Source organism: Oreochromis niloticus, linkage group LG15, assembly GCF_001858045.2.
Source record: "Oreochromis niloticus isolate F11D_XX linkage group LG15, O_niloticus_UMD_NMBU, whole genome shotgun sequence".
Classification (NCBI taxonomy): Eukaryota; Metazoa; Chordata; class Actinopteri; order Cichliformes; family Cichlidae; genus Oreochromis; species Oreochromis niloticus.
Window position 1 is genome coordinate 24734082 of NC_031980.2, and position 27949 is coordinate 24762030.

At 41.7% G+C, this 27949-nt stretch overlaps 1 protein-coding gene and 1 long non-coding RNA gene across 2 annotated transcripts in view; one reads left to right on the forward strand and one right to left on the reverse strand.

Moving 5' to 3' along the window:
- nmbr (neuromedin B receptor) overlaps positions 1–27949 on the reverse strand; it is a 72642-nt gene that overhangs the window by 20310 nt on the left and 24383 nt on the right. Inside the window, exons 2-3 of the mRNA XM_005452453.4 lie at positions 24652–24793; positions 21506–21721 (exon numbers count right to left, since the gene is read on the reverse strand). Coding sequence (XP_005452510.1) covers positions 21506–21721; positions 24652–24793 — 358 coding nt within the window. The remainder of the gene's footprint in view (positions 1–21505; positions 21722–24651; positions 24794–27949) is intronic.
- On the forward strand, positions 9218–10737 carry LOC102081273 (uncharacterized). The gene is made up of 3 exons (XR_266246.4): positions 9218–9275; positions 9396–9479; positions 9584–10737. It is a non-coding gene; the product is annotated as an uncharacterized LOC102081273 (long non-coding RNA).

Here is a 27949-nt window from a genome sequence, read left to right on the forward strand (position 1 = left end):
AGGCGGGCTGCTGATTTGTGTTTGCTCTGATTTGCTGCCAGCACTCGGGCAGAGCTTGGCATCTTTCCTGAGATCCTCTTAGGCACCTGCTGCTACAGGCCACTACTCATCTGGAAGGCTGGATTATGTCAATGTGTGTTTGCATGAACTTTTAGAGGTACAAATAAACTTTTCCTACTTCTAATTTCTTTGCAGTTTGTAAATTATTTATTTATTGTGTGTGCCTGTGCCTCTGCATGTGAGTGTTTGTGCTCAGATCCAGTTAGTCTGTAATAATGTGAGAAAGTTAAAAGTAGCCAGAGGAGGCACATGTCCCTCCTTCCTCGCTGAGGAAGAAGCTTCTGAAAACATCTGGGAGTTGAGAGCTGTCGGGTCCCATTAGAGGTACGTCTGAGATGGATCGACACCTGAGGTGAGGCGAGCCATCACGCTGTCATTTTGCTATCACACTCCACATGCTGCAAAAATGCCAAAATCCAGAAAAGCCACTTCTTTCTTTGTGCACTTGTTAACCTGTTGGATTTGAGATGAAGTCTAGCTTCTGTATTGGAGAAGCTTCCCATCATGCACTCTGCCATCCAGTGTTTTCTGCATCTATCCTGGAGGCAGTTTGTTTGCAGGAAACTGCAGGATAGTGGAGGATTTCCTTTATCTTCTCCTGACAAGATAACAAAACCATCCACTCTACGGCCATATTTTACAGGCAGTAACAGAAACACGTAGAAAAAAAGGAATGAAGTGAGCCGGGTCCAACATGAGCAATGAACCAGGGTCAGAATTAAAGTGTGTCAGGCCAGCAACTGTCTATCAATCAGTTAACTGTGATGTTCACAAAGCTGCACACAGGGAAACATAACAGGCGCAAAGACCAGCGGGAAGGCAGGGCACAGAGGGCTGATTAAGGAATGGCCACCAGAAAGTAATAGGACACAGGTCAAAGAAGGAAACCTGACTTACACAAACTTTCAAAGTAAAACAGGAAGCACCCAAAAAACAAACATTTAACACAGAAAGAACTAACACATGAGGGATAACAAACTCAAAACAGAACCTGAAGCCAAATAAAGACGGAATTCACAACTCTATGAAAACTGCAACTTCAATAACACAGATGGACCAGAACTCAACATACAAAACTGACAGTGAGACCCATGAACCAAAGCACAGGGTCATACAGAAACATGAAGACAGAAATCAGAGACTCAACAATATCACAAGGAAACAGACCTGATAGTTGAATAATAAAGAAATCCAAAACTCAGCCTACCGCATGAGAATCCAAAGTTCAGACGCTTGGAATAAACCCTCAACAGAAGAACAAGAATCCAATGCATTCATCAAACAGTGAAAATAAATAAATAAAAAAACCCAAAAAACTCTTTAAAAAACCATGAGGCCATGATGGGAAGGAGAGGCTTTATTTCATATTTGGTCCGAGTGTGGTGGAGCTTAGTTTCTCGCTAAACATCATAAACCTGGGTGGAGGTCAGCTCCACAGTGTTAGTGTTCCACTCATGTGTAAATGGTAAAAAAAAATACTTATGAGCAAAATGGTTGATTATGACATCTTATTAGTATAAATTACGGTGGACATTCCCACTGTCCTCCAAGGAGCAGACACATTTGGGCCTAATCAGCTCTGCTTTTGCACATGTGCCAGTGACTGATTTAAAAGTTACACAAGTCCTCAGCTGGACTGGAAGTGGGTCAGAGAAAGTTTTCATGGTTTAGCTGAGACTCAAATGTCACAACACACCTGACATTTGACCCATATAAAGTGGACTAATGGCTGAGTTAGACTTTACACTACCAGTCAAATAAAATGCAAATATGGATCATATTTGGGTCTGACAGTTATTGTTATCAGGACAATATTCCTGGAAGGAGTCATTGCAGGTGAGGTGAAGAGCTTTTCTAAAGTTAACAGCTACACTTGTTACCACAGTTCCAGTGACAGCCTCCATCACCTCTCCACCTCTCCACCTGTTCAAGCAGAAAAGTGTTTTCTTTAACAGACCATCAAAGCTGATTTACTGGCCCAGGGAGGCCAAACTAGTCTGGACACACAGTAATTTTGTGTCCAGGTCTTTGCATAGTAATTTAGACAGTTATTTTGAAGTGTTATCTAAACTAACTGGTTTTAATGATGGTGAAGATAAAACAATCATCTGTAACTTTTCTTCCACCTTTTTTTTTCTTCTTCTAGCATCGTCTTTTCTCTTTTAAGTGGATTTGAAGTGTTTGTCTATGTGAATTGTGTGATTTGGGGGCTTTTCTCTGTAATATTTTATATAGCACCTTTCTAGACAGAGTCACAAAGTGCTGCACATAAGATAACAAATAATAAAAGGTAAAGGTCTAGCTTTAGGTCAAGCTTTAGGTCTATCTTTAGTTTTAGCTTTAGTTCTACCTTTGGTTCTACCTTTAGTTCTAGCTTAAGGACTACCTTTAGTTCTAGCTTTAGGCCAAGCTTTAGGTCTACCTTTAGTTCTAGGTTTAGTTCCAACTTTAGGTCTACCTTTAGGTCTCGCTTTAGTTCTAGCTTTAGGTCTAGCTTTAGTTTTAGCTGTAGTTCTACCTTTGGTTATACCTTTAGTTCTAGCTTTAGGTCAAGCTTTAGGTCTACCTTTAGTTGTAGCTTTAGTTCTAGCTTTAGGTTTACCTTTAGTTCTAGCTTTAGTTCTAGCTTTAGGTTTACCTTTAGTTCTAGCTTTAGGTCTACCTTTAGTTCTAGCTTTAGTTCTAGCTTTAGGTTTACCTTTAGTTCTAGCTTTAGGTTTACCTTTAGTTCTAGCTTTAGGTCTACGTTTACTTCTAGCTTTAGGTCAAGCTTTAGGTTTAGTTCTAGCTTTAGGTTTACCTTTAGTTCTAGCTTTAAGTCTATCTTTAGTTTTAGCTGTAGTTCTACCTTTGGTTATACCTTTAGTTCTAGCTTTAGGTCAAGCTTTAGGTCTACCTTTAGTTGTAGCTTTAGTTCTAGCTTTAGGTTTACCTTTAGTTCTAGCTTTAGTTCGAACTTTAGGTTTACCTTTAGTTCTAGCTTTAGGTCTACCTTTAGTTCTAGCTTTAGGTCTAGCTTTAGGTTTACCTTTAGTTCTAGCTTTAGGTTTACCTTTAGTTCTAGCTTTAGGTCTACGTTTACTTCTAGCTTTAGGTCAAGCTTTAGGTTTAGTTCTAGCTTTAGGTCTACCTTTAGTTCTAGCTTTAGGTTTAGTTCTAGCTTAAGGTTTAGCTTTAGGTCTAGCTTTAGGTATATCTTTAGTTTTAGCTTTAGGTCTACCTTTGGTTCTACCTTTAGTTCTAGCTTAAGGTCTACCTTTAGTTCTAGCTTTAGGCCAAGCTTTAGGTCTACCTTTAGTTCTAGCTTTAGGTCAAGCTTTAGGTCTACTTTTAGGTCTAGCTTTAGGTCAAGCTTTAGGTCTACTTTTAGGTCTCGCTTTAGTTCTAGCTTTAGGTCTACCTTTAGTTTTTGCTGTAGTTCTACCTTTGGTTCTACCTTTAGTTCTAGCTTTAGGTCAAGCTTTAGGTCTACCTTTAGTTCTAGCTTTAGGTTTACCTTTAGTTCTAGCTTTAGGTCTACCTTTAGTTCTAGCTTTAGGTTTACCTTTAGTTCTAGCTTTAGGTCTACCTTTAGTTCTAGCTTTAGGTTTACCTTTAGTTCTAGCTTTAGTTCTACCTTTAGGTTTACCTTTAGTTCTAGCTTTAGGTCTACCTTTAGTTCTAGCTTTAGGTTTACCTTTAGTTCTAGCTTTAGGTCTACCTTTAGTTCTAGCTTTAGGTTTACCTTTAGTTCTAGCTTTAGGTCTACCTTTAGTTCTAGCTTTAGGTTTAGTTCTAGCTTAAGGTTTATCTTTAGGTCTAGCTTTAGGTATATCTTTAGGTCTAGGTTTAGTTCCAACTTTAGGTCTACTTTTAGGTCTCGCTTTAGTTCTAGCTTTAGGTCTACCTTTAGTTTTAGCTGTAGTTCTACCTTTGGTTCTACCTTTAGTTCTAGCTTTAGGTCAAGCTTTAGTTCTAGCTTTAGGTCTAGCTTTAGGTATATCTTTAGTTTTAGCTTTATTTCTACCTTTGGTTCTACCTTTAGTTCTAGCTTAAGGTCTATCTTTAGTTCTAGCTTTAGGCCAAGCTTTAGGTCTACCTTTAGTTCTAGCTTTAGGTCTACCTTTAGTTCTAGCTTTAGTTCTAGCTTTAGGTTTACCTTTAGTTCTAGCTTTAGGTCTACCTTTAGTTCTAGCTTTAGGTTTAGTTCTAGCTTTAGGTTTACCTTTAGTTCTAGCTTTAGGTATATCTTTAGGTCTATCTTTAGTTTTAGCTTTAGGCCAAGCTTTAGGTCTACCTTTAGGTCTACTTTTAGGTCTCGCTTTAGTTCTAGCTTTAGGTCTACCTTTAGTTTTATCTGTAGTTCTACCTTTGGTTCTACCTTTAGTTCTAGCTTTAGGTCAAGCTTTAGGTCTACCTTTAGTTGTAGCTTTAGTTCTAGCTTTAGGTTTACCTTTAGTTCTAGCTTTAGGTCTACCTTTAGTTCTAGCTTTAGGTCTAGCTTAAGGTCTAAGGTTGAGCTGCCCCTTGGTGGTCATCCATCGCAGGCAGACCATACCTCAGGTTCATGTTTCCATATTCTCAGATGCTTCTTCAGCCCACGCTCACCTGGTCACAGTTTCCTTTTGTTCATGTCGACTTTTCACCCGTAAACGTCAATGTAATGCTGCCTTTTGTATTTTACCATGTTAATGCATTAGATGTAATCAGTGAATATTACTTGTGTACTCTTTTTTTACACTTTGAATTTAAGCATGTGTCTTTCCTCAGACAGTGTTATTCAGCTCTTCTCTGACTGTCTCAGCCTGAGATAAAATTGACTCTCAATCATGCAGATCACAACCACCTGAGTGATGAATGTGTTTCTCTTCCTCATTGTGCTTTGTGGCTTCTCGTCTGCAGCACCTGAAAAGATCTCTGTTCGATCAAAATGCAGCACTATGAAATGAAATTTGCTAGGAGCATCTTATCTGTGCATGCATTGTCTGACTTCTGCCTTCGGCTTGTTTTTGATCCTCACAGCTTGTTTGTCTGAGGGAAAGTCACAGTGATGATTAAAAGAAAAACTCTGATTGTTAGTGGGAAACAAGACGTGAACAGGCCTCTCTTGTATCAAGATCACACACTTTGTCAGCACATCCATCTACCTGAGCCACTTCACTTTAAAAGGAGAGCTGCACCTTATCAAACATATGCAGCGAAAACACATTTCGATGCAGCAGGCTGGATACGTGAACAACTCCACACCATAAAGACTTTAAATGTCTCCAGAGGAAGCTGAACTTTCTCAACTCCTGTTGTTGGATGTGTGATGACAACAAGCATGAAAAGCAAAAGAAATCTGGGAGTGAGAGGCAAAAAGAACTCGTCTCTGCTGCAGGGCACACACTCCAGACTCCAGCAGGAAATGTGAGCATGAATTCATATTTCTGATGCTGACGTCAGTGGTTGAGTTGGAAAAAACAGAGTCCATTCACCCACACAAAACTTTCAACATCCAGGAACAACTCTGAATAAAAACATCTCAGCAGCAAAAAATGAATAAAGTTAAAGGGAACAAATATGCATGCATCAATACAGGAATCATGGGGTGTACTTAGTTTTTCATAGACTGCATAGAAACTAAGTAGATCCGATTATTCAATAATAAGATGATAAGAACTTGTGTTGTTTGCTGTAAGCCTCTTTTAACAGAATAGCTTCAGTTCTTTGAAGTACATTCAGGAATTTTCTGTTGCAGATTTGCTCCTGTGCTCAGGATCATTGCCCTGTTAATGACCCAGTTTGGTCCAACTTTAGCTGTGGGACAGACAGCCTCACATATAGAAAACTCTAGAATACTTTGGTAAACAGATGAGGCCACGGTCCACTGAGTGACTACAAGACTGCCAAACCATCATCACTGCGCAGCTGGTCTGATGTGTTTGGTTTACTCCAAATCTGCTGCTGTGCATTATGGACAGAAACTCCACCTTCTCAACAGTCCAAAGGACTTTATTACAGAAGTCTTATTGTTTGTGCAGATGCAGCTTTACACACTCGAGCATTCTGCTGGCACACCCTGAATTTTCTGCGATGTCCAATCCTAGGAAGATTGGTGTCATTTTATCACACACCTGTTAAGGTTTTGGGATTTTTACCCAGACCAGTTAAATGCCAAACTTTTACAGAGTGGTCACAAAATCTCTTTAGCAGCTCCTGGGTCTTACTTACCCTCCTAATTCCTATAAAAGCAGGAAGGGTGTAATTAGTTTTTCAGAGTCCTTAAAGCTCCACATACAAACCTCAACATATATATCCAATGGTACTAATGATATTCTGCGTGTTTGTCAACCCTCCCCTGATGGACTGTCATGGCAGATCGCTGGCGTTCCCTGAGCTTGGAGATTTCTTCCTGTTAAAAGGGAGGTTTTTTTTCTCACTGTCACCAATTGCTTCCTCAAAGAGGGTTCTTTGAATCTTGGGGTTTTCTCTGTATTATTGTAGAGTCCTTACAATATAAAGCATCTTTAGGCAATTTTTGTTGTGATTTGGCGCTATACAAATAAAACTGAAGTGAATTATTTAATTTCGGGATAACAGCCAAGTCGTTAGCTTCAGCTTCATCCAGCTAAATGCCCTTCCAGTAACTCTAACTTTACTGAATCCTAAAACCAGGTCTTATATCTCAAACAGTTCTGTACAGGAGTGTGAGAAAACACGAGCAGCCTCACTCCAGTGGACTAAAACCGAGCAGTCCTCGCATAGATGTAGAAGAGCAGCCTGTCCACACACACGCACTCAGACTCCATCTACTACAGTTTTGTTTTGTAAACTCTGTGACTGGAAGGCTTTTCTGGGGGCTTTTCTTTTGTGAGCATTTCATGAATAAACATGAACTTTTGTCGCTGTTTTCATATCAGAGACAGAAAATGGAAAAGTCTGACTTAAACTGCTGCTGCAACAAATTCTGTGTGTTTCTGAAGTGGCAGCTTTTGTGTGTGTTGTTGTTAGCTCTTACTGCTGCTGCCATTGTTGGAGGTTTTGCTGAAAGCACATGTGGCAGCAAAACAAGAAAGAGACAAATTATGATGTGTACTCCACTGCTTATCTGAGGGGCTGCTGTGATACAGGACTTACAAACGCTTGGAAGCATTAGTAGGTGGTCAGAGGTGGGGCCCATGTGTGATGGAAAACAGCAGAAAAGGAAAGACACTTACTGCAACATGCATACATACTTCTGAAAATAGCTCATGTGGACATATGTGATCAACACCATTAATTTATTTACAGAAATCACAAATGCCTGGCTAACCATTTCAGTTAATCCGAGAATAACAAAAACTAGAGCTAGCTGAAAAAAAGGGTATTTGGTTTTTGAGAAGCAAGCTCCAACAAATCCAAACGGCCCTCCAACCAGCATATTGTGGTGTCACAGGCCAGTTTCTGCTCTTTCCAGTTCATTAAGCTAATTCTTTTTGCTCAGAGACATCCCAGCATGAAGTTGGTAGAAACTCTTTTTCATAAGCAAAAACTGACTTGAACTAAAACTTCTGTAGACATAATAAAGTGTACAGCTTTAGCCAAGATAATTTTCTTCAGTTTTCTGCTCTGCACACCGTTTAGTGTATAAAAATGTTTTGCCAGCGTCTTTGTCCCACTGAACCACCTGTTGCTCTGAATATTATTACAGTTTTTCTGCTCTGTTGTGAAGATTATCCAGGAAAAATGGACTGGCTCGCTCTGTCCTCCTGCTCAACCAGGTGTTTTTGGCAGGTGGTGATTGGTTCTTATTTTCTCAAAGTTTGGTTGAACACCAAATATCTGCCACGTGTGACTAAACCTTTTGATTTTGTTTGACTGTTGGTCCCTGTTGTCTATGTAAATAGATTGCAGTTATATTTATCTTTAGCAAAGCTGAACAAATGTTTTTCATTCACTCACAAATGCACAAACCTTGCGAGGTACTCAGCCACCATTTCGGCCCAGCTGGGAGTTTGGTGTGCTGTAGGTCTCACTCCACCATCTATTTTCACTTTAAGATGCGTAATCCTGATCACAAGATGACCTGAGTGGACTTGTGGAAGAGGTGGTATAGGAACTGATTAATAATACTCTGTTAACATTACTTTTTTAAAGGCGCGATTTACCAAACCGCACAAAATAGCATGTGAAAAGTTCATGTTTGCCATATGCCATAAATACATCATGTATGCATATTATGCCCTATTTGTTTCAACTTATACAGTTTCTGTGAGATTTGATAATAAAAATCAAGTTTGTCAAAATATTATTTTGAGCATCTTCGTCTGCTTTTGTTTTAATGGAGCTGATGGAAACACAACAGCTGCAGTCAACAGATTAATAACTTGACTGATTGGTTAACATAAGATAATATCAGTACTTTCAGTGTGAAATGGTGAAGCAGCCAGCACAGTGACCACACTGGAAACGTCTTATTGCCAAAAGTTTATTTCTTTACTCTGTAACGCAAAGTATTCAGTAAAAAAATTGATGAACTAATAAAAAAAGATTTGCAGATTTCATGTGCGCTGTCCATGGTCCTGAAATTCAGTTTAAGTTGACATCCCCCACCCACAAGCTGCAGTTTGTAGAAAAGAAAAAACAGTTGCAAGACATTTTAGTTTGGAGGTTTCAGGTCATCTCTCAGTTCACTAAACAGATTCCGACTTTGGTAGCTTGCTAATCTGTACATTTTCAATACATCTTCATCTGGCATTGCAAATAAATCCATTAAGTATTAACCGAAATATTAAATGTTAAATGTTAACACAATAAAAATGGCTACATTTACATAGACTAAGCATTCAAACAGCACTTTATTCTGTGGAACTCACACAGTTTATTGATCCTAAATTGAGACCAACAGCCAATTTAGTCTTCTCTGTCTTCTGGTTTCTCTCTCTGTGTTCCATGGTTGCTCTGTCTCCCCTGTCAGCTGTATCCCCTTGTCAGATCCGCGTGTCTGTGTTATGTTTCCTGTTTTACTTTGAAAGTCTGTGTCTTATTTTAATGTGTCTGGTTTTGCTTCCCTTGTCTCATTAGCCCTGATTTGTCCCAGCTGTGTTTCCCTCCTGTCTCCCATTCCCGGATTGCTCCCTCTGTGTATTTAAGCCCTGTGTTTTCTTTTGTCTGTGTCATGATCTCATGCATCCTATGCTGTGTGTTCTGCCTGCCTGCCTGCCTGCCTGCCTGCCTGCCTGCCTGCCTGCCTGCCTGCCTGCCTGCCTGCCTAAGTTTGTTTTTGTATTTTCAGTTTTGTTACTTTTGAGTTTAGCATTAAAGCTGTTTTAAGTTCACACTTTGCCTCTGAGTGTCTGCGCTTTGTGTCCTCCATACTGCCTGCCTGCACACAGCCATGCCAACCAGTTAACCGAACATGATTGTCTGGACTGTGGGAGGAAGCTGGAGCAGCTGAGGAAACCCACACATGAAAAGTCGTAAATATGAATTTAAGTTAACTATTAGTGAAATGTAAAGGATCACAGGTCCTATAAATGTAATGAATACTGGCTACAGTTACTGACTCTGCAACTTTATAAAGGAGCGTTATCACGATGTGGCACGCTGTCCTGCTGGAAGCAGGAAGAAGATGGTCCACTGCAATCAGAAAGGGATGGACGTGGTCAGCAGCAACACTCAGGAAGGCTGTGGGGTTTAAATGATGCTCAGGTGCTGCTGATGGGCCAAAGACTGACAAGAAAACCTCATCATCATCACATCATTGATACAAGGCAGGCTGGATCCATGCGTCCATGTTCACACCAAATCCTGACCCTACTGTCCGATCACCGTAGCCTCATCAGATCAGGGAACGTTCATCCAGTCTTCTGAGCCCATGTGATCTGTAGCCTCAGTGTCCTTTTCCTCACTGACAGGTGTAGCTGTCTCAGACCATCTGCCTCGAGGTTTGATGTGCTGTGTTCAGAGATGCTCTTCTGCATATCTTGACTGCAGTGAGTGGTTATTTGAGTTACTGTTGCCATCTTGTCAGCTCTCCTCTGGGTCATTCTCTGTAAACCCTAGAGATGGTCCCTGCAGATCAGCAGCATAGATTATTCTATGTGCTGATAAAGCTTCTGTGATAACTTTGTTTTTACTGGGTGGTTTCGCTATGAGATGTGCAAGGGAATAAAGTTGTGATATAAAAACAAGATTATCCTAATGGGCTTCAGAGCTGGTTGGTGGGGTTGTTTCCTGCATGTAGTTTCTTCACACACAGCAGCTTTTTATTTTCTCCTAATATCCTCAGACATCAGAATAAAGCAACAGTCCAGGCTGGTGGCAGGGGAGGCAACACTAAACTGTGTACAGATCCCAGTCACAATTCATCCAATAGGAATGTCTCACTGGCTGCAGTAATCATAATTTCTGTGACATATGAAGTTTCAGTCACTGACAGAAAACTGTGGTTGGAGATTTGAAAATGATTTGAAATAAATTGTTGTGTTATAGAAACAGACGAAACTTAATTGAAAGTCTGGCAGCTGTAAAGAGGAACACAATGACCTTGTGCCACAAACCAAACAATCACGAGGTGGGAACGTGCTGTACCTGAGCTCACACCTATGCATCAAGGAAACACGGAGCTGCTTATGGAGAAAGATTAGACCTCTATAAAGAATACAGTGAATTTCATTTATGCTCTTGCTTGTGAATGTCAAGACGTTAAAGCTGAGCTGAAAAGCCCTCAGCAGCTTGACGATGATGACAATATCTGCAGCCATACGTGCAATGAGTGATTAAACAGACCTGGGGATAATTTCACCTGCAACATCATCAGTGTCATCAGTGACACCTGTAATCTGAGTGTTTGGTACCGAAGGACATCGCAGGGATGGAGATATCATATGAGAGATTCTCTGTGGATGGAGATTTCGATCACTGTGGATTACATTTTGGTTTTTCACTTTAATTTGAACGAATAAGTTCAGCTTTTGGTGAAACGGCATCCTCTGTCAGCCTCGTGTCACGAGCCATCGATTCATAACTCAGCTTTACCATTTGAAGACCATGAAAATGAAAGGCAGTATTGAAAATGCACATTCTAGATGTGTCAGATTTCATTCATGCTTCATTCTTGTGCATTATTGACTGTATCTTGTATCATTTAGGTGAGTTTATTTTCTTACAAAAGTCTGTTTTAGCAACCAGAGAGGGGACCGACACAGCATTCTCCTTCAGCTGCCACCTTTCATTCAGGGGTGGAGCACGTGTGATGGACCATGTCATCACTTTTATGCATATTTTTCATTGTTAAGCTGTGCAAACCTGAGTGCTTATTGGATTTCAGCACAGTTTATCAAGGTGTGCGTAATTATGTTAGGCGACTTTGTTTTCTTAAGCCAAAAAAGAGAGAGATTTAATGACTTTCGGAGGGATGCAGCACTCTTACAGCTACAAAGATCCTGGGGAAAGATCACAGAACCATCACATTCTGCTGCAAAAAGTCAGCAGGTCACAAGAAACAAGTTAGAAAAGACGCATACAAATGAACGGCCAAAGATTTGAAAGTAAGGTGCAGGCGGTGTACTGGTTTGGGCTGGTGCTATTCATAATGGACCAGTCGGACCTTTTCAGGCAGAAGATGCACTCAAAATCAACTCCCAAACAGACTTCCAGGTTTTAGAAAGACAGGTTTTCATCTTTCAAGAAGACCATGATTTTATGCAGGACGACGCTCCATCGCACAGAAGCACTCCAAATAATGAAAGAATAATAACGTGGCCCCTTCCTCACCTCACCTCACCTGTGAGCCCTTTTTAAACGAGAGGCTTATGGTGAAAGAAGAACATCAGTGCTCTGTGAGCAGCATCTGAGGCTGCTGCACAAAAAGCTGATGAAGAAACCGACAGACTGCATGACTGGAAGGCTGAAAAGATGTGTGTGACTGTGTGCACAGAGATTTTCTCCTACGAAAAATAAAGCCTCACTTTTACTTTCTTAAATGTTCAGGTTTGACTTTAATTAATGTCTTGGATTGACCTAGACCACTGTAGTAGTTCAGTAATAAAACGAATGCTCAGAAATGCAGCTTCCTAAAAGTTGTGTGTAAATGGAGTGATAGAATCCATTTGGGTAGTGTTTGTTCTCCGCTCTGGATGCCTCCTCCCACAGTCCTGAGCCGAGTAAATGGCTCAGAAAGTGGGTGAATGGGATGAAATCCTGCCACGCATTTACATTAAGGATTCTCTGAGTGCAGCTCTGTGTGTTACACAGTAATGTCAGTGTTGTTAATGATAATGTGAGATATTGTTTCTTCTTTGGATTTTTGGCAGCTGTGTGTGCAGCAGATAAAGTTTAGAACAGAAGTCTTACGAAGCACACTTTAAAATAAAACAAGTGGTTGTTTCTGTGAACAGACTGGTGGCAGGTGGAGACTGTGCGCTAACTGCCTCGATCAACAGAACCCCAGTGGCTCCGCTGATGATGATGCAGGGTGGCAAGTGAAGCAGGAAAGTGATGAGGCCTGTTGAGCTGCTGTATTATATCCCAGAGGAGGACGTGAGGGAGGTCAGTGCAGACTCAACACTGATTTTCATGACTGGGTGAGAGGCACATAGCAGTCTGAAAATATCTGGATCTTAAAAAGGAGCTGAATTCTCCAGAGAAAAAGTCGGAGCCAGCAGAGTTTTAATGAAGTCATCTCTGCAAACTTTTCCCTTGCAGAAGCTGTCTGACCTCTGACCTCTGTGGATTGTTTGGCACTAAAGCCCAAGTAAAAATGTTTTGTCTGTTGGCAAAAAAGAGAAGCTCCACATAAACAGTTTGGGGTTTGATGCTTTCCTTCAGGGCACACTGAAAATATTTTAAAAATAATTGGTTTGAATTAAACTTTGTAAAATGAGCTTAATGAGGACCACACAGCTCTAAATAACACTCAAAAGAATTCAAACAAAAACATTTTTCATGATTTAGCTTCTTCTAAACCTTTTATACCCCAGCTGTATCCAGCCTCTGCCACTGGGAAGGTCACACATGTTCTCCAAAACGTTCCACACAATAGAAAGGCAGAGATGATTAAGTACAACTGTGACTAGTTCAGGTGCAGAAGCACTCAGCTAGAATTCTTCAGAGCAGCAACTGAAAGTTTTAGTCTTAAGGCCATAGACGGGAGAGCGGTCCACCTCCCACTGGCCTCACTCATCCCTGTATTTATCATTCTTCATACAGACAGTTTAAGTAAGAAAGCACAAAAGACTGCCATCAGTATGTACTGGGTTCTTGATTTAGTCATGATCCACCTCTCTGCCGAGTTTTATCAAAGTTAGCGTGGTACAGTTCAGACGGTCATCCTGTTGGAGTTTGTAAACTCTCCCGAAGTCTCCGTCCGACAGTATAAGCGTCAGGGACCTGGGTCTGAGCGACCCAGAGTCCATGAGCAATTGCCTACTTATATTATATTATATTATATTATAGTGCGTGTGCGTGCGGCTATGACAGGCACCTTCAGGCCTGGTGGGTGTGGCCGTGCCAGGTAGGTGGCCACACCTAATGATCATCACACACATCTGGAGCTGATCAAGCCTCGTCGGGGAGCTACTTAATAGTGTAGCTGAGCGTTTCTCGATGCTGGATTGTTGCGTGAGACTCTGCGCCAGTCTTCTAGCTCAATAAAAAGTCAGTAAGTGTATGCCTGCTGGAATTAAGTGTCTTGATGGCTGCCTCTGTTATTTCCCCTCAGGAGGCACGGGGGTGTGGACACACATGACAGAGAGCACGGAGCACAGACTTATTGGGAAGAAGACACAGCACGGGAGTAGAGGGAATGCACAGGGATTTATTGTTGTGTGTATTGTTGTGTAACTTTAAACTATGTGACAGCAGCACATGTAGTTTGCTGATGTTGCTCCTGCTCTTCTTCATCACAGGTTTTCAGGCAAGTTCATTTTCTTTGTGCTCGTATCATCAGTGTTCAAACACTTCTTGCTTTGTTTGCAGCACATCATGTTCGTCCTCCATCATTCACACACAGGATGGACTCCATATGGAAACATGTTTTTCTAGGCTAGTGCGGTAAATATGGCTGCCCTGCACTGTATCCTGACCATAGCCACATTTGGTCTTACTCGTGATAGTCTTACTAAGAGGCTTTAAACACAAGAAGTAAACATCATCAAACTCCCTCTTTTCTACAGGATAGAATTATTTTCCATAACTTTATACATATCTCGAACCAAATCCTTGAGACTTTCTTATTCATGAGTTTCATCCTTTTCTTGCTCGATGTCTACTGAGTCCTGAGAGAGTCTATATTTCTCTTATGTATTTATTTTTAATGCTGCAAGTCGAGACAGTGCAGCGATGGTCCCAGCCTCATTCATGACTTGCTTCAGGCTTGTATCCTCCACAGCAGCCACATGTCAGCGTTGACACTGGAAACAAGTGTTCCAGTTCCTCTTACCCACCACGTGCATCATTTTGCTGAATTCTGTAGCTGTCAATCAGCTGTCAGTTGCAGTGATTCAAATTGTGAATGTACTGCAGAACTATGCAACTGAAACAAGTTACAACAGAAAATTAGATTGCATGTAATTACACTTGTTTCTTCCCCCTTCGTGTCCAAGTTTAACTAAAACATGTAGTAAAGTTGCCATGAGTTACATTTTCAAATGCCCCCAAAATGACCAAAAACTAAGTTTTTCATTCACTAGCCAAAGGGGAAAGGTAAACTAAGCTAGAAAGTAGCTAGATGTCTGTTTTGTGTTATTATGTGGCAGCAATATGGTAAAGCTGTGGGGTTTGGGCTGCTTCAGACACACATGAAAAAAGATTAGGGTTAGAGAAAGAACAGAGTTTGGTTTGAAATGAGTACTTCATTAAACTTAGAGGAAGTATGAAGGCTCACCCATCCATCCACCCCGACTTCCTCGCTATAGCAACTAACAGTCATCTTTGTGGCTTTGCAGTGATGTCACCTGACTTCCTCATTTCCTTTCTCCTTAATTACAACAATGGGTAGATGGCACTTCCAAGCATTTGTGAGAATTGGCTTAGCAGCCAATACATACAGGACTTTTTCAGTAGATTTACTGCATGTGCACCTGTGTGGGTAACTGTGGGCTTTCATTCACAGTGGGCATTTCTTTACATAAAACAATTCATAAAAAAAACTCACTGCTGTGTGAGTTGAGCCTCAACTTCTGAAAATAAATCGATGTAACAGCAATTATTTAAATTCCAGAAAGCACTGAAAAGCTCTGTATAGCTAAATAATTGCACTTTTCTTGTCATTTTTAGACCTCCCAATTGATGAAGCAAAACTGAAGTAAGTTATTTTGTGTTTCTTTTAGATGGTGACACTGACAAGAGCCAGAGTGCCACCAGAAAGTTCAGTCAATGCAACCTGCCAGGCTGATGGCTGTAATTCCCTCACATCGGATTGATCTGCAGCCTAATCTCACAGAGAATAATGTCATCCTTTTGTTATTCTGGAGTTGTCACTCAACTGTCACATGAAAATGAAAGTCAAGCCCGCTGCTGGGGTAAAGGGACAAAAATGAAAGCTTTCATGTCATGAGTTCTCTGTGTTTAACATCAAAGGTTTCATAAGAAACTTCAGCTTAAAAAAAGAAAACACTTACCCTTTAAGTGAGCGAGTGGAAATCCATGGAAATATATGTATATCATTTCACATCATAGGCTTAGGTTGTACTGCAATTTTCTACTAACAGCTGCACAATGTTTCCCAATGAACCACACCTAACAGACCTACAAGATTCAGAAAGTGCTGTGGAGTAAGCAGAGGAGGATCCAAATCCAGGATGTTATTAAATGTGATACAAAAGTGAGCCATTCATTGGCTGTTTTCAAAGTAAAAAAAAAACAAAACAAAAAAAACGTAACCCAAGAAAACGTGAGAAGCAGACAGATACCACAGGGAGCACAGACAAGGAATCTAATTTAAAAAAAAATTAAAAAAATTAAAAAACTGAATATCCCGAAATGTATGCCCTCTGACAGCCAGAGCAGAGAGGTAGACCATGGATGGACAAACTCGTTCATAGCCCAGTTATCCAAATCTGATCCCCCTGATACTGAGCTCTGTGTGGATGAGCAGTTAGTAGTTTTGAGAGCCAGGTGGAGTTTCAGGATTTTAAACCAGCCAGTTATGGCTCTGGTGGGGCAGTGATACAAAAACCAGACCATTTCAGAATATCTGTCATAGAGGAGACACTGAAGACAACATCTCTAAGGTGGCTTTGTCCTGGGCAGATGAGCTCTCATTTATCAATCAGTCAGCATTTCATAGCTGAAATGAATTCCAGAGCCAAATCCAGATGTTTGCATCAATGGGGGTCTTCCTAAACTTTTGGTTTCTGTGCTGCCTTGTTTAAACCATCACACAGATTAAATCTAAGCACAGCATTAATCAAAGTAGGCCAAGATGTTTGCTTTAGTCTCTCCACAGGTCACCACTACAAGCAGCTTTGCAACCCACCGATGCCTGAACAGAGCCACACAGAAAATGGAAATAATGTTCTTGTCTTCACCATGTTTTTCCTGACTGGGCTGTATGAGCCATTTGTTTTCTTTTGATATTAATAGTTCCAGCTGTCCAACACAAAGAGGAAAAGTTGGGGGCTGCATTAATCTCCAGAAAATGGGAATCAGTTTACTGTCACTATAAGAAGCCTGAAGTAATTCATCTCATAAAAGCTAAGTACATTAGCCCACCTCACAGCAATGCCATGAGCGATTTCTCTAAAGCAGTTTATCTTTTTGGTCCACACAAAACCATACACTCCTTCAATGGTTCATCCTCTACCTCCAAATACACTTATTATATTCTGAGGGGAAATTCCCAGCTGACAGAGTCAGAAACTTTCAGTTTTTTTGTGTCTTTGTATAAAAGTCTTTCATTAAGTTTTATGTTTGTATTTGAACTTTCCTCCACCTGTACGTTTTTTTTTTTTTTTTTTTTTTATCTTTTTGATCCTAAAAATTTGTTTAAATGAAACATCAAAATACAAAATGACCAAAAATCAATACAGCGATGTTTGGTCAATGATGTGGTTTTTAAATTCAGTTTTCCAGCTGCTGTGTGTGTGTGTGTGTGTGTGTGTGTGTGTGTGTGTGTGTGTGTGTGTGTGTGTGTGTGTGTGTGTGTGCACGCGCGCGATCGCCCTCTGATGTATTTCTTATCTTGGGTGAACATAATGAATTAGCTCTGCCCTCTGATAAGACGGTAGGCGGGTTTGGGATTGATGTGTCTGCAGTTAATGTACAATGTCTTTGCGCTCCTGTAGATGTGAAGATATGGGCGGGGTGAGAAAAGGCTTTCCCCCATTTATTGTAGTGCTGATAATATCAGTCCCCCTCGAGAAGGGACGGATGGATTCAGCTGTAATGAGCTGAATTAGTCAACTTGCACGATACGACAAGACCGACACGGACGTGCAAGAAGAAGTTAAGGAGGGTTTAATTCTGCAAATGTCTGACTTTGGACTGCGTGACGGTCTATTTTCTCTCACCTGATTTAATCATTTTCAGCATTAGCATCACGTGTCCAAAAGTATGCTCTCATCATCTACATTACACCCATGTGTGAGACGAGCCAGAATACTCTAGCCAGGAAGAGCCTAACATAAGGAATAAAAGGCAAAGATAGAAAAGAGACTCTACAGTCTACTCTACAGTTCAAACTTTGGTTTGTTTGTGCAGATGTGAGTATGGTAATCGCACGGTGGGAAAGTGATCTGACCTTGATATGACCAAGAACACGCCTGGTATGTAGGCTTTACATTCTGGGATGTGGCGAAGTGCCTGAGATGTCTGAAGGTCAGCATGGGCCAGCAACTAGCCATGACACATCTGACACATCAATAGCGTTTTTGGTTCTTTTGGATTTTTCACTTTGATTCGACCAGATTAAATGAGCCAAGGGTGTAAAAACGCCCTAAAGTGTGCCTCTGTGAGTCCCTTTTACTAAAGGCTCCTGTCCTTGCTGCAGCAAAAGGAGCAGCTGAATCTCTTCCTACATAAAGATCAAGTTAAAAAGACCGCAGTGTTTCCAACAGACCGAAAGTTTGACTGTGGTGGTGGAGAGCAGGCTCCCTTCAATGCACGCTTTCCTCATTGAATTATTAAATAATGCCTTATATAAGTCTCTCCTACAGAAATTATATTTGTCAAATACTTTGTGATAAATAACAGTCCAATGTGATTAGTTGATTCTGAGTTGATTCTCTCATCCGTGTTGTGCACATAAACCTCTTCTCCATCCGCTGCAGCTCCTGTTCAGACTGATCCTGCAGAGCAGAACCAGGCCTGAAATCAGCCGCTGCAGTCCAACCGTGAGAGAAGATCCTCTCCGTGGAAGCAGCTTATTTATATCAGGGACCACAACAACAGCAACATGAGCACCGTGCCAGCTGCTTGCTAGAAAACATGAAGGGCCTGATGAGGCTGATGAGCAGAGCTTGAAGTTGGTTAGGTTGAGATGATAATTCTGGCTTTTAAACATTTTAATATAAATTCTTCTGTTAGTTTAATTCCTTTTTTTGGCATATTCAGACAACCTCCTAATTTCTCTGTGGTATGTGGAAGCTCAACATTTGAGCCCTCTCTGTTTTCACGTTGTGCAAACTCGACTGGAACCCCAGCAAAATGGAAAAAATGGCTTTGAGTACAAGACGCAGCATTTGAATATCTAGATGTAATGTAATAAAATACAGCAGTAACCAGACGAAAGTTAAACTTCACAAACGAGTTTCAGACTTAAACTGCCAAGCGCTTTACAAACCAACAGCAGAGTTTAGAAGTCACTGCTCTGACCAGCAGGAAGCAGGAAGTTGTGATATCTGCTGTCAGTGTGTGCATCCGAGTGTTTCAGGGACAAACCCCACAGGGGGGGCTTTAGCTGATGAGGATGGAAACATGCTCTGTATTTATTCTGCACATTCATTGGAGTGTCTCTCACAGTAACAGTTGAATGGAAGCTGAAGACAAACAGCCAGTGATGACCCAGAAAAGCACTGGGTCATATTTTGTCCTCATTTTTTCCTAAACCACGGGCTTGGGGACATTTTGGTTATCTATTACTTGTTCTAACAAGCTGTTTATTTCTGTCATTGTTCAAATCACACACATCTGTGCTTCAGGTGGTAGAGCAGATCAGCTACTGATCGGAAGGTTGGTAGTTCGATCCTTGGCTTCCCCAGTCTGCATGCCAAATATCCTTGGGCAAGATACTAACCCCGAGTTGCCCTCCGATGCGTTCATCGGAGTATGAATGTGTATGAATGTAGTTTACGTTGCACTTGAGTTTAGAAGTGCTTGTATGAGTGGGTGTGAATGGGTGAATGAGGCATGTTGTATAGAGCGCTTTGAGTACTCCGGGAGAGTAGAAAAGCGCTATATAAGAATCAGTCCATTTACCATTTACCACAGCCCGGCAGATCATCAGTGTTTTTCATGTTTCAGGGCCACACTGTGATTGTACTCCTACTGTATCAGGAGCTGATTCAGGAGGCAGGGACTGCACTAACCCCGAGTTCATCGAGGCTCAGGTCTGCAGTCGGACTTCTGGAAGATGGCATGTTCACTTATTAAACTCCTTCATGAAAAACATGTCTGTGTGTTTGCACACAGATAGTAGCTAAACTTGAAGGGTTATCACCTGCATCATTCAGGTGGATGGTACTTGAGCCTTAGACCCAGGGTCAGTCATGTTTGAGCAGGTTTTGGCTTCTTGCAGGTGGACTGTCTGTGTGAAGAGCAAAAGGCTGAGCACAGGTATTTAAGCTTATCCACCCTTGCTCTCTCCACTCCTTGCATGCTCATCTTCCCACCCATCTCCCTCTCATTCACACACGCAGTATTCTGGCTTGGTTCCACTGACATTCATTACTCTTCTCTGGTGGAAAGGCAAACTAAAAATCACTGGCTATAATTTTGTGCTGATTTATTTACTTATTTATTTTTTATTTTTATGAAACTAAATTTATAGTATGACTACAAACAAAAATTAGCACAGGGAGCACAAATTCTTAGCCTTTATATCAGCTGGCAACACCAAAGCTGCTGAACACGCATTGCTCCCAGAGACAAAGTCATTAGTCTGAGCTCAGTGCGATCTCAGACCGAGTCTGAGGCCAGTCACAGTCACGTCTCAGGCTAAGTTTTAACAACCACAGTTCAGGTCCAGAGTGAGGCGAATCAAGTTGAGCGAAAGTTAAATGTGATTAGAAAAATGCAAAATCGAGAGTGATCGGAGACATTGCCAAATCAAGTTTCACTCAACTGAAACAAATCCGAGTCGAGTACGAGCAAACTGGAAACTTATCCATCCACATGAGATTGTTTCTACTCTTCATAAAACCACTTTGTACACCTCCAGGTAAGAGACAACATCAGGAAGATGAAAAGGAAACACACATCAGCTCCGATTACAGAAACGCAAACTCAGTGAAAGCAGCATGTGCTCTGAAGTATGCATGAGATACACACATTTTTGTCACACATTATACCTTTATAAACGCCAGTTTGTGTGTTTAGTCTGATGTAGTTTCTTTGAAACGTCCATTTCTGTCACTTGAAACGAGTGAAACCTTCACAGTGACTCCAGGTGAAGTCTTACTGAGAAGACAAAAAGTCAACATTAAGCGCATCAGAGCTGCCGGAGTAGGATCTGAATGTTTTTGTCCAGTCAAATCTCCAAAGAACAAGAAGAACCTTGTCTCAGGCTCCATCAGCTCTGTCAGCGGTTCTGCTGTTAATGCTAACGGCTCTACTCACGGTGTGACTGACTGCACTCAGCACAGACAGTTCATGGAAAATAAAAGACTTCCAGACGGCGCATAGAATCAGGCTTTTAATGTGGAAAACCTCCAGGAAGTGTCGGTTCTGACTGATGGCCCGAAAAACAGGAAGTAAAAACTTTTCTTTTGAAGAGAAACTCAGAGTGGTGAGTATGACCAGACTCTGATTGCATTAGAGTGATGAAGGACATTAAACTGGACTTTCCATCAGTACTGATTATTGTCAGCATACACTCTGGAGACACAGCAGGGACTCCCAGGTCTGCCACTCCTTCACCAAGTGTGTACACCTGATCTGACCTGCTGCTGGTCGGGCTTTAATAATTCAGCCTTCCCCTCCTCCTCACCTCTCCTCCATCTGTGAAGATCAAGCTTGTGTAAAGTGATTACTCATTCCGGCTGGCACAGCCCTGCGCCGAGCCTCCCTCATGACCAAGCTGTTTACCAAGGCCTCCGAAGTTGCCGAGAACGGAAGGTGTGGGTGCAAAAAGCATCACGTCCGAGTCGATCCCACCTAAACTTAACTACAGAGGCTTTATCTCCCTCAAGATTCACAAATCACAGGAGGCTATTAACTCACTTTGCTCCTGCGTGACTTCACGGCTTTATGTTTTCTTTGTGGTCCAGAGAAACTCTCCATGGCGCAACGTGAAATGAAAGCACTCCACACTCGTTCACTCATCCACTCATCATCCAGTGGTCACCTGTCTCTTGGTGTGCTCGCTGACTTCCCCCGGCATGTCATGGGCACTCTTGATGAGTGTGCGGGCGATGTGGTAGTAGTACACCGAGATGATGGCCAGAGGGATGAGGAAGTAAACCAGGAAGATCATCACTGAGTGGATCTTAGGGTGCATCTGATTGGACAGTGGGTAGGGCACGCAGTTCACAAAGGTGACATTTGTGTTGTCCCTGTGACCCTGAGAAGAAACAAGAAGAGGAAATTAGGAAAGGAGAGAGGACAAAGAGGAGACAGCAAGGAAAGGAGAGGAGTGGAAAGGAAATAAAACAGAATGGGTTGTTGTTCTTAGAGACATTAAGATGAATATTATGTCCGAGAAGTGCTGAAGGAAGAATGAGGAATGAAAAGCAGAAACTCGTCATTCATAAATCTGACCGAAAGAATCTTTCCAGGGGGTAGGGAGGGGCAGAACATCAGTAGAATGTCACAGCTCATGGCTGTGTCCCGCTGCCTCGGTCATAATCAGCGTCTTCTGCCTCGCTCACAGATTCACTTATATCTGCTGTGATTGACTCTGTGATGGTTCTCAGGATTTAACGAGAACACCCTGAACGCCATCAAACATGCTCAAAGTTTCTGTGATGGCTCGACTCCGGCTCTTACAAAGGTAAAGGCTTGACTTGGATGGATCCTCAGTGTGTTCGATGGCGGATTGAATTGGATTTCCATCAGCGTGGACGCAGCAGGTACACAAACTAAATGTTTCCTATGACAGAGAAAACTGAGCTCGTTAATATTCTATAAATCGCTCAGAAACAACGATCCTGGTTGTTTTGTGTCACCCTGCGTGAGATGGCCCTAATACGTCTCTTAAATCAGCGAGCAGATACATTTCATCAGCTCTCGTCATCCACCAGCCCAGCGTGAAAACGCAGCAGATCGATGCCCAGCCTGTGGCCTCTGGGGCGAGGGGGGAGTGTGAAGACGTGTTCGGGTAAAGGAGGGGAACATGGACTGTAAAGTGAAACGTTTACCACTTTATTCTGCAGCGTTTTACGCACCAATGACATTGCACATTTCTCTTCAGAGGGTCTGATGTTGAAGCCACGGCAGAATTTTCTAATACTTGTATTACTAGTACTTCACTAGCTGGGACCACATCCTCAGTAATGATAAGCGATGAAGGCTGAGGAACTATGAACTGGTGCTGTGGTTTGGGGAAGGCCTCGAAGGGGACTGGCAGCGGCTCCCGGGCCAGGCAGATCCCCATGTTTTAACGAGAAGTGAAAGAAGGAAAAGGAGAAGAGAAGAAGAGAAGGAAAAAAGGGGGGAGGGTGAGGCATGAAAATGAGAACAGCAGGTATTGGTGAAGGGGGCACAGGGGCGGTTAGGGGGGTTATGACCCCCCCAATAATCAGACCCAACCAATATAACCTCCCCAATAAAATTATGAATTATCTTGCATAAATAGGCTGTTGATTTTCTTTACTCATTTCAGTTATTACCAGCAAAATAGTTGCATGTTTAATCATCTGGGAATTTACTCAGATTTATTTATTTATTTAGACAGAGATCTTGACCCCCCCAATGTTCAGCACAAAGTTACACCAATGAGGGGGCATATATAGCCTGAGGCTGGAAGGAGCGTGAATGAGGTGTGGTCCTGCTCCTGAAATTCAGCTGATATTTCCACTAATAGCGCTGCATGAGGAAGACGCAGCAGATCCTCTCTGACCCCAGCCACCCAGCCACAGACTTTTCACACTCCTGCCGCCCAGCAGGTGGTTCAGGAGCATTCAGACCCACACTAGCAGACACAGGGATAGTTTCTACTGCTGACATTCTGCACACACCATTACACACTCACTACAACTACTGGACTCTACACACACTGTCACTTTAACCACTTTAGAATCCTCACTGCACACGTTTTTTGCACAAAATGTAAATACCAAATAACTGTCTTAAATTCTCTTAATATTTTATACTTTAGTATTTTGTTAATTGTTGTTGTAGTTGTTGTCTTGTCATTTTCTTCTTAATGTAACTGCACACTTTCTATATGTTCATGTAAAGCTGGGGAGCACGAGCCAAAGAATTTCATTACGGGTAAATGTGGCTACAATGTTTATCTGTATATGCAGTGTTGGGGAGTAACGGAATACATGTACCGCCGTTACGTATTCAGAATACAAAATATGAGTAACTGTATTCCGTTACAGTTACCGTTTAAAAAGGTGGTATTCAGAATACAGTTACTTTGTTGAAATAAATGGAATACACGGCGGTACTTCCCTGTTTCATATTGTCGCGGGTCAGGATTATTTGGGTTTGTTTGACAGCTACGTTCTGTTGTTCCAGGCGGCAGCGTTACGGTTGCCATGGTTACAGGGTGACGCTCTCTCTCTGCGTGTTTCCTGGGTGAGAGAGCGCTTTTTTGTTGTTGTTGTTGTGCTAAGCTAAAAGGCAGAATGCTACAGGCATAGCTCTAAAGCATGTAGCCTGATGGGCAGTGTAGTCCGTGCTGCAGGGAGAATGGACTGCCATACCCGTTATGTGTCTGTGAGCGAGGGAGGGAGAGAAAGGAAAAGTCCGAGCTGTCACGGAGCAAAAACGGGAGCTGGAAGCATGTAAATATAATAATAACCACTGCAGCCAAGAAGAGTGCCTGACGAGCCCATTTGTAAGTAAGCTATTAAGACTCAACTGTACACTGTGTTCGTGTTTTCCTCCGGAAAAAATAAGTTCCGTTGGAGAAGCCTTTCAACGCCTCTCTCTGTCTCCCGCAAGCAAAGTTGACCCAGACAACAAAGTAAAGCTAGTTTTCGGCTACCAGCCCGACAGGGAACCGGACGTATTAGCCAGAGGTCCCTTTACTACGTTTCGTACTACGTACCTTCAGTAACAGTAATAAATCACAGCAATAGGACATTCATGTAGTTGTAAACAGCATGATAATATATTAAGTATTCCAAAGTATTCAGAATACGTTACTCTCATTGAGTAACGTAACGGAATACGTTACAGAATACATTTTGGGGCATGTATTCAGTATTCTGTAGTGGAATACATTTTAAAAGTAACCTTCCCAACACTGTGTATATGACAATAAAACTTGAAACTTATAATAATAGTACTGTTTGCAGGAGTTGATATACTTCATGTTACCTGCATGGAGACGACTTGGGAGAAAATAGCCTCAGGAACAGCCAGCAGGACGGACAGCAGCCAGATAGAAACAGCTTTCAGACACGTCCAGAAGACAGCGCTGGATGTCTGGATGTCCATGGGGTTTACTATGGCCTTATACCTGCAAGGGACGGAGGGAAATGTCAGTAAAACGTTTATGGAATAAAACAGTAAGAAAGAGCATGATAAAACACTTTACATGTAAACTCCCCTCATTCCAACGCTTCAGTAATTGTCTTGATGCATGCCCAAACATCCAGCTAAGGAAATCACGCAAAGTTGATTCTGTTCATCTGGACGTAGCATTTTCAGTGGGAGAAACATTTCGTCTCTCATCCAAATGACTTCTTCAGTCACAGGACTGCAGAACACAACATTTTTCAGTAGCTTGTAGATTTATGTTTAGCATCAATAACTTGAAGGATTTGTTTTCTGTGTGGCTTTCAGTCTATCACATCATTGTGGACGAATTCAAGCTCACTTTTCTGCAGCATTACGTTAAAACACACCTAAACGCTCCAGATCAGCAAACTGCAAAAACATTTACAGGTTTAATTATGCTTGTTAATGATCGACTAACCAACTGCATTTACAGGTATTTGCTCCCTCCTTCCAGTAAGGGTTTCTTTGTCTACACAGAGGACTGAAAACGGTTTTCACATAGCTGTATGTCTCAGCCTCTGCACAGGGTTGAAGAAACATGGAGGTTTGCTTTTGTAGTCACAACAGCTAAAATATTCATACTTTAAGGCTTGTTTGAAGGGTGGAAATGTATTTAAATGACTATAAACATCAACTAAATAATTCAGGGGTTAACTCTGTTTGCTGTGTAGCCGCTGGTTGGAGGAATGAAGTCAAATGTTTAAGTTGGTGTTCATTTTATCCAACTTCCAAAGCACAATGTGAGACATCTGCAGGCATTTTCACTGGCTTCTGGTGTCTGACGGCATTATCTCAATCATAATCACATGCTGCTGGGTCTCTGTTATCCTGTACCTGCTGCAGCTTCGTGGCCTTTCCTCTCTGATCAGCTGCCAGGTTTTGCCTCCCTGCCTGTTTCTTGACTTTCTCCTGCCCTTTTGCTCCACTCACTTCTGATTCCTGCCACTCTCACACTGACTGAAGCTCATCCACTCACTTTGCCCCTCGTTCATTTCTACCTGTTTTTAAAAGTTGTTTCAACTTTCTATGTGCCGCTGTGAGTCATGCATTTGACGACTGCACTGCACGGACAGATCAACATCCCAATGAAACTGGAAGATAATAAAGTGCTCTCATGTTAAGAGAGATGCAGCTCATCTGAACAGTGAAATGAACTCTTATCAGTCTAAGATGCAAATAATATAATTTGACCTACTGTTCACTTCTAAATATTTACAACCCTCAGATAGATGTATAGAGATATAGCTATATATACTTTATTTTTTTACATTTCATACTTTCTACACATCAGTAATTACCTCTTGAATCTCTTTGATGAGAGCATATTCATCAGAAAGGACTCATGGTGATAATTAAGATTAGCCACTATAATATTGCTAGACCTCATCTAGTATAATGCTGAGGATGGTCAGGTCTCATATCAGGCACACTTTACAATTACTGACAATCTGTTTTAGCATGCAACACCAAAATCAAGAGTAAAATTGGGTTCCAATAAGGGCAACAAGATTAGACCCATTAGTGCTACAGCGCTTAGACTCAGAGTTACACAAATCATCTATGAATGAAGACAAGTATGAACTCACAGTACTGAGTGAGCAGTGAGCTAAAAAAAAAATCCACACAGGAGCTCAAAAGACTGCCAAAATAAAACAGGAAGTGAGGAACTATTACTAACCAGGACAGTGCAGACACATGAAAATACTTAACGTAGGCGAAACAACAGAATAGAGACGCACAAAGAACTTGACACTCAAAGACAAAGAGTACATTACAATCAAAACCAAACACAAGCAACAAACACGTAGGACCATTAACGCCACACCCATTAGAGACAGTTAAAGAAGGTCCGACCAGTTACTAAAGGTCCACGTTTTTCCTCAAGTGCTGAGAATGTCTAACAAGCATGTTCAACAACGAGTGTATTTCTTTCCTTGGTATGTTTAATCAGAGTGTTGTAGCTAAATATGTAATGAAGGCTAAGGAAAAAGGACAATCAACACAATGCATTTTCACTTAAATGTATTTGTGGCGCGGGTGTGGTCTCTGGCCCGCTGCAGAGGAGGGGTGGCACGGTGCGCTCCCGGGGCGGCGCGAAGGCGGGGCTGAACAGGTGTTTGGGACGAGTGACCCATTGTGACTTTTCTTATGTTTCAGTGACAGTCGAGGAAGTGACAGAGCGACTACTGCGTCGGGAGTGTCTGTGTCCCGTGCGTTAAGCCGAAACCACAGTTACAATAAAGAAGTGTGTGTTACCATAACCACGGTGTGTGTGTGCGTGTGTTGGGGTCCGACATCACAGTATTTTAATTCTCTACCCGCTACTTTCATATGTGCATCAGATAAACTGTTGATGAAGCTCCTTGTGTGACATTAAACCTTCCACAAGAAGAGATCACTTAAAGAAAACATGTGCTCAACACAAATCTTGTGACTTTTGTTTTTATGTTTATCAAGATATTCCAGCTTTTCCACATCAGCAAAGCATTAAAACTTCTTTCATATTCTATTTGAAAATGGTCATAAAACAGCTGGAAACAGAGCTAATGCAAGCACAATGAGGCATACTTCCTCCGTGCGGTGCCTATAAAGAGCCTCCCTCTATTGAAGCAAACAATACTGAAAAAAATTGGTTCATTGCTGAAGGTAAGCAGTACCCCCGACCCTGTTAGTCTTCATTAAACTCATACAAACACAGGTGAAGCACTTTGCAGCAGGTCTGAAGAGTACACCTCCAATGGTGCATTGCTTCCCTGTGCAGTAGAAGCAGTTTAGTCTAACCTGTGGCCGTGAGGAGGAAGTCAAACAGTGGATGCGAGGGACTGAAGGATTCAGCCCTGAAATGACTTTGTATTATTCTGCAAAATGAACAGAATATTTAAAAAAAAAAAAAAAACTATTTAACTATTTCTATGAAAACACAATTTCAAATCAGACATCAAGGTCCTGCCATTGTGCAAAGGCTACAAATCATTACTGCGTTAACCATTGATCACACTTCATATTTTTGCACTGAATGCAAACATAAATCATTTAATAACCACATCATTTTCTTTTGCTGGCATTAGCCGCTCCAGTCTCTTTGTTACTTAATGAGAAACCACATCATCCATCG